Source organism: Miniopterus schreibersii (assembly GCF_964146895.1).
Source record: "Miniopterus schreibersii genome assembly, chromosome: 11".
NCBI lineage: Eukaryota > Metazoa > Chordata > Mammalia > Chiroptera > Miniopteridae > Miniopterus > Miniopterus schreibersii.
Window position 1 is genome coordinate 70,074,237 of NC_138111.1, and position 16,945 is coordinate 70,091,181.

Consider the following 16,945-nt stretch of genomic DNA (forward strand, 5'->3'; position numbering starts at 1 on the left):
TTTAGACTATCTTGGCAGTCAGCATCACCTCACTAGGAAAACCATGCTTTTCACAAGAAATATTTAATACACTATTTTTTAAATCCTCACCTGAGGATATTTTTTCCATTTCTTTTCAGCGAGAGTGGAAGGGAGAGAGAGAAACATCGATGTGACGGGTTGCCTCCCGCACACACCCTGACCAGGGCCGGGATCAAGTCTGCAACCAAGGTATGTGGCCTTGGCCAGAATCGAACCCGGGACCTTTCAGTCTGCAAGCCGATGCTCTAACCACTGGGCCAAACTGACCAGGGCAATAAACATTTTATAAGGAGTAGCAGTGACCTCTTGCTTTCTGACTGACCTCTACATTCCCGTGAGCAGTCACTTCTGAACACATCGGCTGCCGTGCTCTCTCCTACAGCCGTGGTGGGGATGGGAGAGCACGTGTGGAATAGCTCAGAGAATAGCCCCTGGTTACTGAGCCCATTCGCTGCATTGTGTTTCTACTTAGAGTGCATCTTTCATCTCCATAGAAGGGAGGCGTTAGTCCCACTTCACAGGTGAAAAACTGAGACTCAGGGTTGGTTTTGTCTTCTGTCCAATATTGGAACAAGGATTCCAGCGGAAGCCTGGCTCTCCTTTAGCCAGGTCTGCCCAGCCCACTCTACGGTTTGTCATGCAATTCAAAGCAAACCTTGGAAGTTGCACCAGTTGAACACTGGGAGAACGGTGCGCACTTTTGAACAGCTATAGCTTAACAAGGCTGTTTGTCACCACTGTGAGTCTTGCCTTGAATATGGGAACGAGAGCACCTACCTTCTGTCTGTGAGGAGCGCAGTTGGCTGTTCCGAAACGGGCCACCGTGCACTGTCACTAATGACACACTTGACTTGCAGGCACGTCAAGGACAAGAACATCATAGAGCTGGTCCACCAGGTTTCTATGGGAATGAAGTATTTGGAGGAGTGCAATTTCGTGCACAGAGATCTGGCTGCAAGAAACGTGTTGCTGGTTACTCAGCATTATGCCAAGATCAGTGATTTCGGACTTTCCAAAGCGCTTCGTGCTGACGAAAACTACTACAAGGTAGGAACAGCTCGGCCAGGGCTCAGGCAGCAGGTGGCGAAGCGGGAAGGCAGGTGGCCCTCCTGTGGGGGTTGGTACGGAGGGTCCCGGGGGACAGTTCCCTGTTTAAAATAGCCGCACAAAAAATGCCCTTCTTAGGCTTGACTCTACTGTTAAAAATGGAAATACTGTACATATCGCAACTTAAGATTTACTGAGAGTAGTATCTTCCAAACTGTGTTCCTTGGAACGATGGGGAATCGACAGTTAAGTATCAGAAAGGGAAATTAAGAAAACAATCCCGGTTACAGTTGCAACAAAGGAATAAAAATATGTAGGAATAAATGTAACCAAGGAGGTGAACGACCTGCACTCAAGGACACATCCCCTCGCGCCTGTCGAACGGGTGTTGCCACCCGACAAAGGCCGTGGAGGGGAGCAGCGCGCCGCTGGTGGGGACGGCTGTCAGCACAGCCGCTGCGGGAAGCAGTACGACCGCTCCTCGGAAACTGAGGCGGAGCCCCGAACCCCACACCCCACGCCTGCTCCGTTTCCCGTGCGGCAGGGGGTCTGTGCGCCCCGTCTGTGGCAGCGTTATTTACCATGGCCAACCTTGGGAACAGCCTGGGTGCCGCCTGCCGGCCGGTGGATAAACAGGTAAAGAAAAGGCGCGCGCACCCACACACCCCCCACACCCACACCCACACCCACCCGCACACATACTCACACTCACACCCACACACACACACCCGCACACACCCACACCAACCCCCACACACCCGCACACACACCCACACACCCGCATGCACACACCCACACACACCCACACACACCCACACGCACACACCCACACACCCGCACACACACCCGCACACACTCAGCCACACACCCACACCCCCCACACCCACACCCACCCGCGCACACCCCCACACACCCGCACACCCACACCCACCCGCACACACCCACACCCACACCCACCCGCACACACATGCCCACACACACCCACACACCCACACACCCCTGCACACACACCCACACACCCCCACACATCCACACCCCCCACCCCCCCACCCCCGCACCCCCCACACACACACCCACACACCCACACACACACCTGCACACACACCCACATACCCGCACACACCCCCACACATCTGCACCCCCCCACCCCCACACCCGCACCCCCCACACACACACCCACACACCCACACCCGCACACACACCTGCACACACCCGCACACACCCCCACACACCCCCACACACCCCCACACATCCGCACCCCCCCAACCCCCACACACACAGCCGCACCCCCCACACACACACCCACACACACCTGCACACACACCCGCACACACACCCGCACACCCCCCCACACACACTCAGCTACTGAAAAGAAGGAAATGCCGCCGTTCGCAACAACACAGATGCAACTTGAAAGCATTACACTGAGTGAAATAAGTCTGACAGAAACGGGCAGACACTCCATCATCTTTCCTACGTGTGAAACCCACAGAAACTGAGCACACTGAACGAGAGTGGGCTGTGGGGGAGGACCTGGAGGGGGTCTCGGTGTGTCCTGGGGACCTGTTCAGCGTGGTGCCTGCAGTTAACAGGACTGTCGTGGACATGGGAGTTGCTGAGAGAGCAGACAGTAAACGTTCTCAGCCTAACAGCAAGAATGGGGTGTGTCACGTGTCGGGTGTGCAGCGAGCGTGACTGTTGTGACCAGTTCACAATATGTGTGTCCATCAAATCAGCACATTGTGCCGAAGACTAAAGGCCAAGGTAGAACCTGCGAAGAGACTGAGCCCTCAGGGAAGATGGTAACGTGGAGGGTTCTTCTTAAGAAACAAAGTGAAATGAGATGGAAGGAATAAAACGTTGAACAGGATTGAAGAGAAATGACAGCCACGGAGCGGGTGAGCGTGGCCTCGGAGGCTCGTGCCACAGCCGAGGCCGGGCGCCTGCCCGTGGCCGCAGCTCCACGCAGCGCCCCACAGCTGTCCTTGTCCCACTGTGCTTTGCAGACATTGCTCCTCTACAGATCGAAGGTTTGTGGCAACCAGGGGTCGCCCAGGTCCGTCAGCACCATTTCTCCAACAGCAATAAGCTCACTTTGTGTCTTTGTGTCATATTTTGGCAATTCTTGCAATATTTCTAGCCTTTTCGTTATTATTTTTGTCTCACTGATCTGTCCACAGTGATGCTTGGTGTTACAGTTGCCATTGCTTTGGGGCGATGTGAGCTGCACCCAGATAAGAGCAAAGCTGGCAAATGTGTGTGTGTCCTTATGGCCCTGGGACCAGTCTCCCCCTCCGTGGCCTCCCTGCTCCCTGAGACACAACAGTACTGAAATCATACCCACTGTTAACCTGCAGTGGCCCTGATGCTGCCACAGATAGAGGATGGGCCTGGGCAGAGCAAAGTGAAAACCTCTGCAAAGGGGTCACTGTCCTAGATCCATTGAGAACGTTCGTGAACACGGGAAGAGGTGAAACACCAACATCCAACATCAGCAGGAGTCTGGAAGAAGCTGATCGGTGACTTCAAGGGGTCCCAGGCTTTAGTAAAGGAAGTACCTGCAGATGTGGTAGAAACAGCGGAACTAGAATTAGCAGTGGAGCCTGCGATGGGTTGAGTCGCTGCAATCTCGTGGCAGGACTTTGAGGGATGAGCAGAGAGAGTGGGCACCTGGGACAGAATCGGCTCCTGGCGAAGGTGCTGCAAAGACCATTGACATGACCACAGAGGCTTCAGAATATTAAGTCAACGCGGTGAAGCAGCCACAGTGTTTGAGAGAAACGACTCCAATTCTGAAAGCTCTGTGGGCAAAAGGCTACCACACGGCATGGAGTGCGACAGAGAAATCACTCGTGAAAGGAGAGCCCATAGTGCAGCAAACTTCACTGCTGTCTTAGTTTCAGAAATTGCCAAGCCCCCCCCAACCTTCACCAACCAGCACCCTGATCCGCCAACACTGAGGCAGGGCCCTCCACCCGCAACGGCAGGACTCCCGGAAGGCTCGGGTGACAGAGTATTTCAGCAATGAAGTATTTAATTAAGGTAGGCACCTGTTCTCTTAGACTTAATGCTATTGCACATTACTGGGCTACGGCACAGTGTAGACACAGCTTTATACGCCTGGGAAAGCAACCAGCTCCCGCGACTCTCTCTGCTGTGGTCTCGAGCTAACTCGCAGTGTCTCTGGGTCTGGCCCTACGTGCGTCAGTAATGCTCATCCTCGCATGACGGGTTATAGCAAGACTCGGGAGCCACTCAATGCCCCTCAGTAGGAGGCTGGTTAAATTAGTTGTGAGAGATTTATATGAAACATACAATTAACTCTTCTAAAATTGACTTTATCTACATGTACTGACAAATATATATAAGATATGTGGTTAAGTAGAAAAATTAAAAAGTAGAGTGCAAAAAGGGTGTGCCTCTAACTGTATGATTCCCCCCGAAGTATATTCCCTATTTACCCTTGACACGTGTTTTTCTGGGAGGACCCAGGCACGGCTACCTAACACGGTCGTCTCTGTGGGCTAGAATTCAAGGTTGTGGTGGACAGACTAACTTTCACCCTATTTAAGATTTGTCAGAGGTTTACCTTTTCATCAGTTCAAATTTCAGAACGAATGGAAATAACACACGACCATACTGTTCACAGCTTTGAAATCAAACCTAAGACTAGTGCATAATGAATGCGGCGGAGATGCAATCAGTGTGCCTCTTAGACAGCTGCCACGGCTCCTGTGTCTCAGATCCCTGCCCCCCAGCACCCCTCTGATCGCCTTGGGGTGGGTCACCTCCCTCCCTCTGCCCTGGAAACTGCTCCAGATTGAAGTGACGTCCCAGGAGGCAGCGGCACTTGCCATCACCACGCTGAACCCCGAGCCCCGCAGGAAAGGGCTTTGGAGGCACGATTCTGACCCCTTTACTAACACTTTTTAAGTTAGAAAGTTTAAGCCAGTTTAAAACGATGTTAGTGGACAGTCTATCCAGAACAGTCAGTGTTGGCTTAAAACTGTAGACAAGTGCGCTTCTGGGAGCAGGACCATGACGTGATACTGGGCTTGACTCCCGCATCGCAACGAGTCCACGAAGCTGTGAGCCGCCAAAGAAAGAGGTGAGAGAAAATGTCTAAAAGATACAAGAAACTCTATCTCAACCATTTAAAATGTATTTAAAAATGAAAAGTTTAAGATTTTAGGATTTAATATGTTTAAGATTCAGAGCAAATGCACACACATGCACATGTGCACACATGCACGCGGCGTTTTGTGAGTCATGATTTTACTCTTTTATAAAGTTGAGTTAAAATACCCTTAACATAAATTTTACATCTTAACTATTTTCAGGATTACAGTTCAGTAATGTTAAGGGCTTTGTTTACAGCTAATCTCCAGAATTATTTTCATCTTGCCCAGCCGAAGCTGTGCCCCTCGAGCACTAACCGCCCAGGCCCCCTTCACCCTGGGCCTCAGCCCACTCCGTCTCTGCGTCGGGCTCCTCGGGGGCCTCGGGTGAGGACAGCCCCCCTCGTAGGGCATTTGCCTTGTGGTGACTACACTGGCTTGTCTCCCTCAGCGTGATGAAAGGCAACCTCTTGGCTCACCCATGTCGTTGTGTGTCAGTCCCCTCCTTTGCCGGGCTGAGTGACTCTCCAGTGTCTGCACAAACCATCTGGTTTGTCCGTTGGTCTGTCCGCGGACATTTGGGTGCTGCCGCCACTTGGCGCTGCTGTGGAGGTGGGTGCCCGGTGTTGTCCTCACGGAGGCTGTCGTCTGCCTTGCAGGCGCAGACCCACGGGAAGTGGCCGGTGAAGTGGTACGCCCCCGAGTGCATCAACTACTACAAGTTCTCCAGCAAGAGCGACGTCTGGAGCTTCGGGGTGCTGATGTGGGAGGCGTTCTCCTACGGGCAGAAGCCCTACCGGGTTAGCCACCCTGTTCCGTGTCCTAGCTCTGCGGCCATCAGAACAGATGAGCACCCCAAAACCGTAGTCCTGGCATCCTTGGGTCTGGCTGTTTTTTGACAGTTAACACAACCTCAGTTTATTCTAAGCTGCAAGAGAAGTATTTCATACTAACTGAATAGTATGTCTTTTTTTCGTTGGAATTACACATGTAAATTTGCAAAAACATACCCAAATCAACATTAATTAAAGTTGAAATAGAAATTATGGCCATTTCCAGTCTCAAATTGGCAGCTCATTATATTTTTTTAGATTTTTAAAATTAAAGTATACATATCAAAAAACGCACAGATGCGAGGATGCAGCTTCATAGACCTTCCCAAATGGAACATGCCCCGGAAACCGGCCCCCAGATGAAGCCACAGAACAGAGCCCATCCCTTCCCCCTGCATGCAGGCCGCCCCGAGGGTAACCACACCTGACTTCTAGATCACAGTTAGGTGCCCGTCTGACTTTTAGATCACAGTTAGGTGCCCGTCTGACTTCTAGATCACAGTTAGGTGCCCATCTGACTTCTAGATCACAGTTAGGTAGGTGCCCGTCTGACTTCTAGATCACAGTTAGGTGCCCGTCTGACTTCTAGATCACAGTTAGGTGCCCATCTGACTTCTGGGTCACAGTAGGTGCTCCTGTGTCTGTACTTTCATGACTGAAATTGCACTCCATGTACCCTTTTGTTTCTTGGTGAGGATGGGGAATGGGATGTGCTCCTGGCTTTGTTTTGTTTTGCTGGATGCTGTGTTTAAAAAGCTCAGGTATATTCTGCATGTTTTAGGGGATGAAGGGAAGTGAAGTTTCCGCTATGCTGGAGAAAGGAGAGAGGATGGGGTGCCCTCCTGGGTGTCCGAGGGAGATGTACGAGCTGATGAACCTGTGCTGGACCTACGAGTGAGTACCGCTCCTCCCTGCGATCGATGACGCTCCGAGGCACACAGAATGGATGGGCATGGGCGAGCATGAACTCCGTCTTTCAGGAGGCAGGACATGCTCCCTTCATGGTGGGGAGAGGGCTTGCCATGCACAACTATTCTTTAGTCTAAAAAATAAGTTTACACGGTTACTCTGATCCAGGACGTTGAAATTTAAATGTAGGTAATATTGGCGCCCTCCCTGGGACTTCGCACATCTCCAGAGTAGGGTCCGCTCCCAGGGATGCCCGCAGCCACCAGGGCCCCCTGACCAGCTGGGTGCAGGGCGCGCAACACCTGCCGAAGCAGGGCAAGCCCGGGCTGTTCCCAGCGAGTGAGCCCGTGGGCCTTTACTAGTTCTTGAGTCTGCCTGCAGCTTCATTTGGAAGGTTTCACTTCCTCTGGGAAAAGTGAACTTCAGATCATTCTGAAACAAATGAAAGAAAGCTAGAATTAAAATGAACTCTGGAGGAGATGGTTAAAGTTGGTGTTTTGTTCTTGATGTGAGCACTGAATGTTATTCTCTCCCCTGTTCTTTGTGGTGGACTTGGCCATTGAAGAGCGGAAGGGTGGGTGGGGAGGGCACTTAGGGTGGGGAGAGGTGTTAGGGGATGTGCCCCTGGGGTGAACCAGGGTGGGCAGTGATGCAGCCAAGACCTGCTCAGCATGGCTTGGAGGTGGGGGCACAGTGAGCCTTGAATACCGTTAGCCCCTGGAGCATCTTCCTGCGATGGATTCAGGACCAGATCAGCTCCCCTGCCTTTGTCCTCATGGACGCACAGCTCCTCGTGCTATTATGGTCAGGATGGCCCAGGAGGGGAAGACAAGGAGGAGTCAGCTTGTGGTGTTCGCTGGGGCTGGAGCTGGGGCTGGGGCTGGGGCTGGGGCTGAGGCTGGGGCTGGGGCTGAGGCTGGGGCTGGGGCTGGGGCTGGGGCTGGGGCTGGGGCTGGAGCTGGGGCTGGGGCTGGGGCTGAGTCTGGAGCTAGGGCTGAGGCTGGGGCTGGGGCTGGGGCTGTGTCTGGGGCTGGAGCTAGGGCTGAGGCTGGGGCTGGGGCTGGGGCTGTGTTTGGGGCTGGGGCTGAGGCTGGGGCTAGGGCTGGGGCTGGGGCTGGGGCTGGGGCTGGGGCTGGGTCTGGAGCTAGGGCTGGGGCTGGGGCTGGGGCTGTGTTTGGGGCTGGGGCTGAGGCTGGGGCTGGGGCTGAGGCTGGGGCTGGGGCTGAGGCTGGGGCTGGGGCTGGGGCTGGGGCTGTGTCTGGGGCTGGGGCTGAGGCTGGGGCTGGGGCTGGAGCTGGGGCTGGGGCTGGGGCTGGGGCTGTGTCTGGGTCTGGGGCTGGGGCTGGGGCTGGGGCTGGGGCTGGGGCTGGGGCTGGGCAGAACACTCCTCTTTGAGACAGCATTGTTTCTCAGGTTGTTTTCCCAGATGGAGACTTAAGTTGCAGCAGAGTGAGGTTCAGGGGCAGTGACCTTTCCCATCAGGTCCCCTCGGGAATGCTGCCTAGTGAGTTCCACGTAGACATCTAGGAATTAGCAACAGGACAAGTGTCAGCTGAGGAGAAATAGTGAAATAGCGATGGGGCCCGTGCCTAAAATTAGGAATGAGGGCTCCTTATCTAACTTTGATTCTTTCTCAACATGCCATATTTCTGAAGGTTAAAAGTTTTCTACGATAACCTGGGATGTTGAGGCCAGTCAGGGAGACACAGTCAGACACTTTGTCTAAATATAAGTTTGTAGCTAAATGATATGTAGTTGAATGGGGAAAAAACACAAAACATGTGGGGCCATGGCCGACAAGGAGAACTCAGAAGCACAGGAGCTGGTCTGGCTGCCTGGGCGCTAACTCAGCAAACCCCACAGAGACCCCAGGCCCTGCCCCTGTGGAGCCTCGGGCGGAGGGAGGGCCAGCAGCAATAAACGACAAGCTATAGATATAAAAGCAGTGCATTCTGCTGTGTGTTCTTGGAAGAAGACGAGCCCGATGGCAGTTCAAAGCCAGAGGACACAGGGCCAGGGAGGCTGCTGCACGTCCGTGTGGGGACCTCCCTGTGCACGCGCTTATTCTAGAAGGAAATGAAGTCGATGCCTGGGGCGTGGAAGCACACGGAGCTTCCAGAACCCAGTCAGCTCAGCCTCCAAGCCTTCCTCCAATGCAGTCAGCCACCTTTACCAAGGTGATAGATTTTTAGATAGCTAGGTAGGTAAGAAGATTGGATAAATGGATAGATAGATCCTTCTATAGATGGAAGGAAGGATGGAAGAGAGGAAGGGTGGGTGAATGATGGATGGACAGATGGATGGTTAGACACATTGATTGATAGATGATGGATGGGTGGATGGAAAATAGGTAGATAGATAATAGGTAGACAGATGATACATCAATAAATCAATGCATGATGGATGGATGAATGGATTGATGGGTAAGTAAGGAAGTGGAATAGATATATAATGAATAAATTTAGACAGAAGGACATATACAGGCACACCTTCAGACTGATCGCTGACATCTGCTGACTGCCTTCCACTTCCTGAGGTCTGCACACAGGCACCAGCCGACGCTCCCCTCATGGAGGTCACAGTTCTGGGCTGGCTGCTCCTAGGCCCACAGCAAGCAAACTAACCCACATGAACATGTGATGGCACAGGCGGGGGGCGCTGCCGAGCACACCACAAGGAGCAATGACGGGAACAGAGGATTATGAGGTCGCACTTACGTTAGAGCCCATATTGGCCCCTTTATGAAGGGGCTTCCACCTGACAAACGCAGGAAGGGGAGCTTGCTTCGGGAAATGAGAGGGGAGGAGGGTGGTCTGGGCACAAGGGGAGGCGTGGGAAACGCATTCCAGGCCTGGCTGGGCAGGAGCAGCACCCGCAGGACACTGGCTCACCCTCCTCCGCCCAAGCTTGAGGTCATCCTAGGTTCCTCCGGCAACCTTCCCTGCGTAGTAAAGGAGAGGTTCCCTGGGACACCTGACCGGGCCCTCCCAAGGTCCACGCTGTATTGCTGGTTTTCTACCTTAGTGTCCGTGGAGCTTTAGTTCTGGGTGAGTGAGGCCCCCAGCAAGGTTCAGATGTGCGCTTTGTGTATTCAGATCCCATCGCTGGGGCGGAACTTCCGGAGTTCCTTTGGAGCAGAGCGGCTGTCTGTGTGGACACAGGTTTCTACGTGTCTGTGCGCCCTGGGCGTGGCCATCACTTCCCTCTAAGAACACCCTGGTGGCCCGAGGCATGGCCCCACAGTGAGGCCTGGGGCCCCGGCGCGACCACGGGGGTTCGCTTGCTCTTGAAGCTGTAGGTGCAGCCATTGCAGCAGGTCCTTAAGTAACATCACTTTGTTATAATAGTGATGAGATGTCACGGGAACCTAACTCCTGTTTATGTCAACTAGCCTCTGGTCAAATTGGTTTCGTTCTATGTGGTTTCACCTGAAGTCACAGGACCATTTGAAGGTTTACTGTATTTTGATGCCATGTGACAAGGCAGCCCATTCCAGCTCTGAAGGAACCACTGTGCCCTTATGTTGGCGGTGATTCTGGGGCCCCAGGCATGCCCCTGACTGCTGCCTTATACCGGACCTTATAAAATCGTAGTTGTTGCTAAACAGGTTGAATGTGGACAGTTCAGTTTAACCTCATGTTCTGTTCCACTTATTGGGCAATTTTACCCTCTTGCAGTATAGACAAAAATCTTGCAAAAATAAGAAAACTTATTTCCAAACAACGATAGATTCTTTGAATTTTAAGAAATGCTTGCTTGCAACAGGTCCCGTTCAGTGTGCCTGTGTTAGAGAGCAGAGGTGTCTGCGAGGTTCATTCAGAGATTGCAAGTTGTGGGCAGCTTTTACCCACCGTTTGCTTCCATCCTTACGTCACAGGCCGTGCTGTGCTGCGTGTGGTAGGCGAGGCCCGCCTCTCAGCTCCTCCTGACAGATTGCGAGTTCCGAGAGAACCCCGTCAACAGCACATGCTCAGAAATCCAGAGCCATCCAGTTGGGGTGTGGGGAGGGAAGTTTAAACTATGTTTACTTTATTAACGAGGTTAGAAGTCAAACGTTAGAGGTATGTCTGCAGCGTGCTGACCCCTGAGTCTCTCAGACACATCCGTTTTACTAGATCACAAGGAGACAGTGTCTGGGTTAAAAGATCTGGAGTTTGAGTGCAAAGCTTCGCCACCTTCAAGGTGGACACGAGTCACCTGGGGGTCCTGTAGAATGCAGATTGGGCTCTGTAGGTCTGGGCTGGGCCTGACACTCACACAGGCCCTGGTCAGCGGCGCTGGGGAGCGGGACAGGCTGAGAGCCGCAGCTCTGGAGGAAGCCACCAGGGGCGCACATGCGCTCCGACCTCCGAAGGCCTGGCTGCGCCCGTCCCTTGGCCACTTCCAGGACCAGCAGTAACGCCAGTCTTCCCTTTGCAGGGTGGAGAGCAGGCCCGGGTTCACAGCGGTGGAGCTGCGGCTGCGCAATTACTACTATGACGTGGTGAACTAAGACCTCCCGCCTGTTGGCGGCCACCTGTGAGCAGAAGAGTCATCACAGGCAAACGTATTACAGTGCATTGATTTTGAGTCTCCATCTCCCTCCCCCATCGGGAGAGCCAGCCTCATGGGGACATGCCCGTGACTGTGGGTCCCCAAAGCCTGTCCTGGAACTACCCTCTGCAGAACAAGCGCTCCCCAAAGAGCGTGGGATACAGACAGAAGGACAGCAGGGTCAGAGGGACTGTGGATTCCTTCGTGCTTCTCTGTGTGGTTCTCACCGCAGGTTATTTTCAGGGTCTGTGTCCACATTTCCTTGTTGTCTTTCCAGTCCTCTGGCTCCTGGCTGCACCTGAGGCCTGCAGTCTGGAGACAGCCCACGAGGTACTGAGTGCTCACTTGCCCTGCACTGTCAAGGGTCTGCAGGGGCAGTGACACCCACAGGTGATGCCTGCAGTGGAGGGAGGGCAGGAGGGAGGGAGACTCACCCTGCCCCTGCAAAGCTTTTCCGATGGTAAAGTGCTTTGGGGCTTAGAAAAATCAGGTTCTGCCAGTGCCCTTTGTAAGGTGCAGCCAGGTCAAGGGGACCGTCTGGATGCTGCTTTTGCTGTGTGCGCTCTGAGCCAGGACGCCCGCGTCTGCACAAGAGGTGTCGCCTGCGAGAAGGATCGGCTTGGCTGGCTGACCCCCTGAAGCCCTCCTGCGGACTCTGAAGACCGTCCTTACTTGTGAACTGTACCTGAATGGAGACCGCAGGAAACAGGCTCCTGTCATCTCGAGCGGGACGGAGGACAAGGACAGGCCCATGCTTCTCCTCCCCCGAGGAGAAGGTGCCTCCTGAGCGCCTGCTTTTTTCTGTATTCATGGTGGGGCCACCCTGCTGGCCCAGGGCAGGTAAGGGTGAGTTTCTAAATAAAGTGTTAATTCATAATAAAGTCACAGATCCTGCACCTCCCACAAGTAGGCTTTATTGAGTGTGATTTTGGGCTGACAATACAAAAACCCAACAATTGTTTTCTAGTCCCCTAGTCTTAGTTAATCCTTAACTAATGTTCGATCTTATGATGGTCATCAGGCCGTTGGTAGTCAGTTTTGCTTGGCCCTTGGAAACAGAGCTACTCAGCCATCCGTCTTCAGTCAGGACACAACGCCCAGACCTTCTCGTCTTCAGCTCCTCCTAAGACATTTTAAAGGGTGTGCCCCCCACGAGCAGGAGTGGAGGCCCTACTCCTAATGGGAGCTGGGCACGTGGAAATCCGCAGCTGGCTGCTTGCTTGGCCAGAGACTTCGCTCGCAGAACTTCTGTTGAGAAACTTTTAAAACCATCATGTCTTGTAGAATTGTGCTCCCTGGTAGTTTAATGGTTTTGTTAAAGAGAGGATCCCTGTGTGCTGAGCAGATACACAAAACAGTGGCAATACGCACTCAGAGACCTGGGCGTTAAAAAGATTAATGACAAACTCTCTGTGGCCAGGAGATAGATTCAGAATCATAAGAGGAAGGGCTGGACACGGCGGAGATGACCTCTGAGAGAGGCTGTGCCCTCCCTCTTCTGCCCCAGGGTGTGGCTGTCGGAAAGGCTGAAGGCTGTGGGGGTCCCAGCACATATTCAGCTTCTCCCTGGGGCGGGTCCCTCACCCCCTTGCAGCTGCTGCCCCTCCCAGAAGCCTGGGGATGAAGAACCTGTCCCCAGGGAGAGGAGTGGGCCAGAGAGAGGAGGGGCCGGCTTCCCCAGGAGCCCAGCCCGGAGCAGCCACACCGATGTCCTGTGCCTCCCCCTCCTGTGCCCGCCCCCGGGGGGGGGTCCCTGTGTGTAGCATTCCCCCTGCGGCCCTGTGCCAGTCTTTTCTAGTGGAAAGGGTCCTGTGGAAGGCCCTTTCTCCGGGGTTTACAGAGGAGGGCATGGAGGGAAAGGCAGCCCCACTGGAGAGGGGTTATGGCATGAATGGGTTGATTTGGAAGGCAGGGCCTTTGTACCGGCGTCGGCCTGTCCTTGATTGTCACATGCCCGCTGCCCTTCTCATGGTTCTAGCCACGTCTTCACAGGGTCTGGGCTCACTCCACTTGCTGCCACCCTCTGGTCCTTGTTTCAGGGGAACCGAAGGGCATCGTGGGCAGGCAGCTTGCCCTGGCCAGGCCAGCACCACTGCCTGCTGAGGCCACGAGCACCTTGACCCAAGCGGATCAAAGGTCTTCATAACAGAAAGTGTCTATTCTGTGGTTAAAATAATCACTTGTGGTTTTCACCTGAGCGTGTCCCTTCCCCGCACTTGCTGTCACCGGCCTGGCTTCTGTTTGTTGGATGGTCACTTCACATTTGCACCAACCAGTTCACAGACTGCAGCTCCGCGTGGATTTAATTTAACACACAGGGTGACCCCCGGACTCTCATCCCCCAGCCTCCCAGAGGGCACACACAACCAGTTCAGCAGTATCCCTCATCCATTTTGGGAGAGTGCTGGACTTGTTTTCAAACTGTGATTTTTAATAAAAATTTAAATTGTGACAATTTCCAATTTCCATGGACTGTGTTGAGTATGAGAGGTCGCTCTGTCAAATAAACAGTGTTAAGCAGTGTCCTCGAAGCAGCAAGATTTTCTTGTTTTTAAATGATAAGCTCCCAGCCATGCCCTAAAGTGATGGAGTATGTGGGCCCCTCGGAGCTGGCCTGTGAGTGTCTGCTGTCCGCAGAAGGGACAGGCCGGTCAAGGAGGTCCCTGGCCGCATACACACATTCATCCCCGGGATTTGCCTGGCGAGGGCCTGACCGCCCATGCTGTCCCCTAACGGAAGATGGCTGACAGGAGACAGAAAAGCCAACAGGGTGAAGCGGGTGTGGTGTGAGCTCTCCCTTCCTCTGCAGACGGCACACAGGCCTGTGGAGTCTGGGAAAGAATTCCATCAGCTCCCCTTGTAACAGAGGTTACACACGCACACACACTCGCAAACACCACAGACACTGCACACGGAGCCTCATTCCAAGTGGCAACTTAAAGGCCAGTGTGGGCAGTTGTCACATGTGCTCGTGGCTGTAGTCATCTCTCTTCTGCCTACTCTGGGCCTGACCGCAAGTTCCTCCCACCCCAGGCCCACTGAGGCCCCTGGCCCTGGCCCTGGCCCTGGCCCAGCCCTGGTGGGCAGAGGTTTGGAGGAGACCTGGGTTGGCTGACCTCACACTCCCATAGTGAGCCCTGCAAACAGGACAGAGCAGAGATTGGAATGACAGGCTCACCACTGCCCCTGGCCCTCCCCTCCTGGGAGAGTGTGGGTGGTGTGGTGTGCAATGCAGAAGCTGGGTCTCCAGCACTGGCACTCTGCACAATGCAGGTGAGGGTCGCCTGTGCTGACACAGGTGCGGCCAGGCACAGAGGCTTGGGCCATATCTTATCAAGTCAGAGGAAGCCACGGTCTGAGCCCCAAGGCCACTGGTAGCCTAGTGGTGGGGACTCTGCAGGCCAGCAGATGGGACCGTGATGGCTCAGGAGAGCAGCTGATTTGGACTCTGGACCCTCCAACCTGGGGAGGGGCAGAAACCACTGCTGCTCTATATGTGGTGATCGCTGGAAGCAGTGACTCAAGTGGCCTTAGCCTACGGTGAGCTCGGGCACAGGGAGATGGTAAGACCCACCCATGCTTGCTTTTCCGAGGTTAGGAGGGCACAGTAAACCCCTGCTCCTTTCCAGGAGCGAAGGAAGCATTTTAACAGCCAGGATAAGACTTTGCTTTTTCCAGTCCTCCCAGCTTGGGACTCAGAGTGCAGGCTTCAGGTGGCAGTCACTCCCTTCTCCTCCTGCTTGCTGGTGGCCTCAGGATGGAAATTCACATCTACTTCAGGAACAGCAAGTCCCTTCAATCAGAGCATTTTATCAGGCAGAGCCCAGCAGAGGCCTTGGGCCCCGCCCTACTCTTTCTCCTCCCATCCAAAGAGAAGCCAGAACCTACCCGCCAGGTGTCTTCTAGAGAGTGTGAGTCCGGACACACAGCCCAAGGTACAAGCAGCAGGCTCCCTGATAGCTCCCAGTGCCCTCCCACTGGGGCCCAAGTCTTGACATTTTTCTGACCTCTGACTGCAGAATCACCATTTTGCTCAATGCCTATTAGCAAGACAGACCCATTTTCTTAGACACCGGACACACCACACCGGCTGCCCATGATGGAGGGATCTCTACAAGAGATGGACACTGGGAGCTTCTGGGAATGTAATTCCGTCTTGCCCCTGAAATCAGCCAGGGAAGCAGTTGTCCATCATGGTCTGATTAGCTGAAAACCTAGCAGGCCATGGTCTCGGACATCAGTGGTTTGTGCATCATGTCCTCCCTTCCTCCCTCTCTCATGCACACACATACATACACACATGCAAACACGCATACACATACACAAATGCACACATACACTCACACAAACACACAAATTCACATACACATACAAACACAAATACACATACACACATGCAAACACATGCACACACAAAACATATATGGGTATGCATACATGCACACACAAACATCCACATGCACGCACATGTACATGCATGTGTGTGCACAAACATGAGCACATGAACTCGTGCACATGCATACTCACACACAAATGTGCATGCAAACACACATACACACATCCCGATACATACATGCACTCATAAACACATACATATACACACATACACACATGCACACACAAGCATACTCATACACATACACATGCATACAAAAACATAGACACACAAAGTACACATACACATGCACACACGTGCACATGCATACCCATACACAAACACATACATACACAAACACACACATATATATGCACACAAACATACTCATGCAGACACACATGCACACATGCACACAAACATGCACACACACATACACACAGCACACACAATCATACACACAAACACACACAGGCACAGGCACATAGCCATATGCAAACATACATACACACATGCATGCATATACACATGCACGAACACATACATATACACATATACACATGCACAAACACATACACCCACGAACATACATATATACCCATACACATATACACACATGCACACACAGACACACAGAGACAATGCACACATACATACACACACACACACATGCATGTACATGAACACACATACACACATGCACACATGCACACACATTCATACACACACATTTAATATATTTTCCCTTGAAAGGAAAAGGACATTTGGATGTAGCAGGACCGTCCAGGCACCTGTGTTTCACTACAAAGAGCTCTTCTGAATCCACTTACTTACCTTCCAGTTGTGTGATATTAACCTAAAAAAAGAAAGAGCATCGTTCCAGAGCCACCCCCACCCTGGGAGCACCCTTGGACACCGAGCACAGCCTGAGCCGCGGCCCTGCCCACAGGCGTCTGCACTCACCCCTGCCGGGGCACTGCGGCCAGGCGGTGCCCTCAGCCCCAGGGCCACTTGGCCAGGGCCGCCTCCCGGGCAATTGCTCTAGCTGGGCATTGTTGTACCACAGCCGTGAGCCTAAGGCTTCACTCCTTGGCAATCTTTTGGGTCTC

General features: G+C 53.3%; 1 protein-coding gene across 1 annotated transcript in view; it reads left to right on the forward strand.

Annotated features, from left to right (window-relative positions):
- Positions 1-12,366, forward strand: part of SYK (spleen associated tyrosine kinase) — a 68,118-nt gene extending 55,752 nt beyond the window's left edge. The window contains exons 11-14 of the mRNA XM_081150497.1: positions 879-1,068; positions 5,846-5,986; positions 6,801-6,913; positions 11,348-12,366. Coding sequence (XP_081006623.1) covers positions 879-1,068; positions 5,846-5,986; positions 6,801-6,913; positions 11,348-11,420 — 517 coding nt within the window. The 3' untranslated portion in view covers positions 11,421-12,366. The remainder of the gene's footprint in view (positions 1-878; positions 1,069-5,845; positions 5,987-6,800; positions 6,914-11,347) is intronic.
- The last annotated feature ends 4,579 nt before the right edge of the window (positions 12,367-16,945 follow it).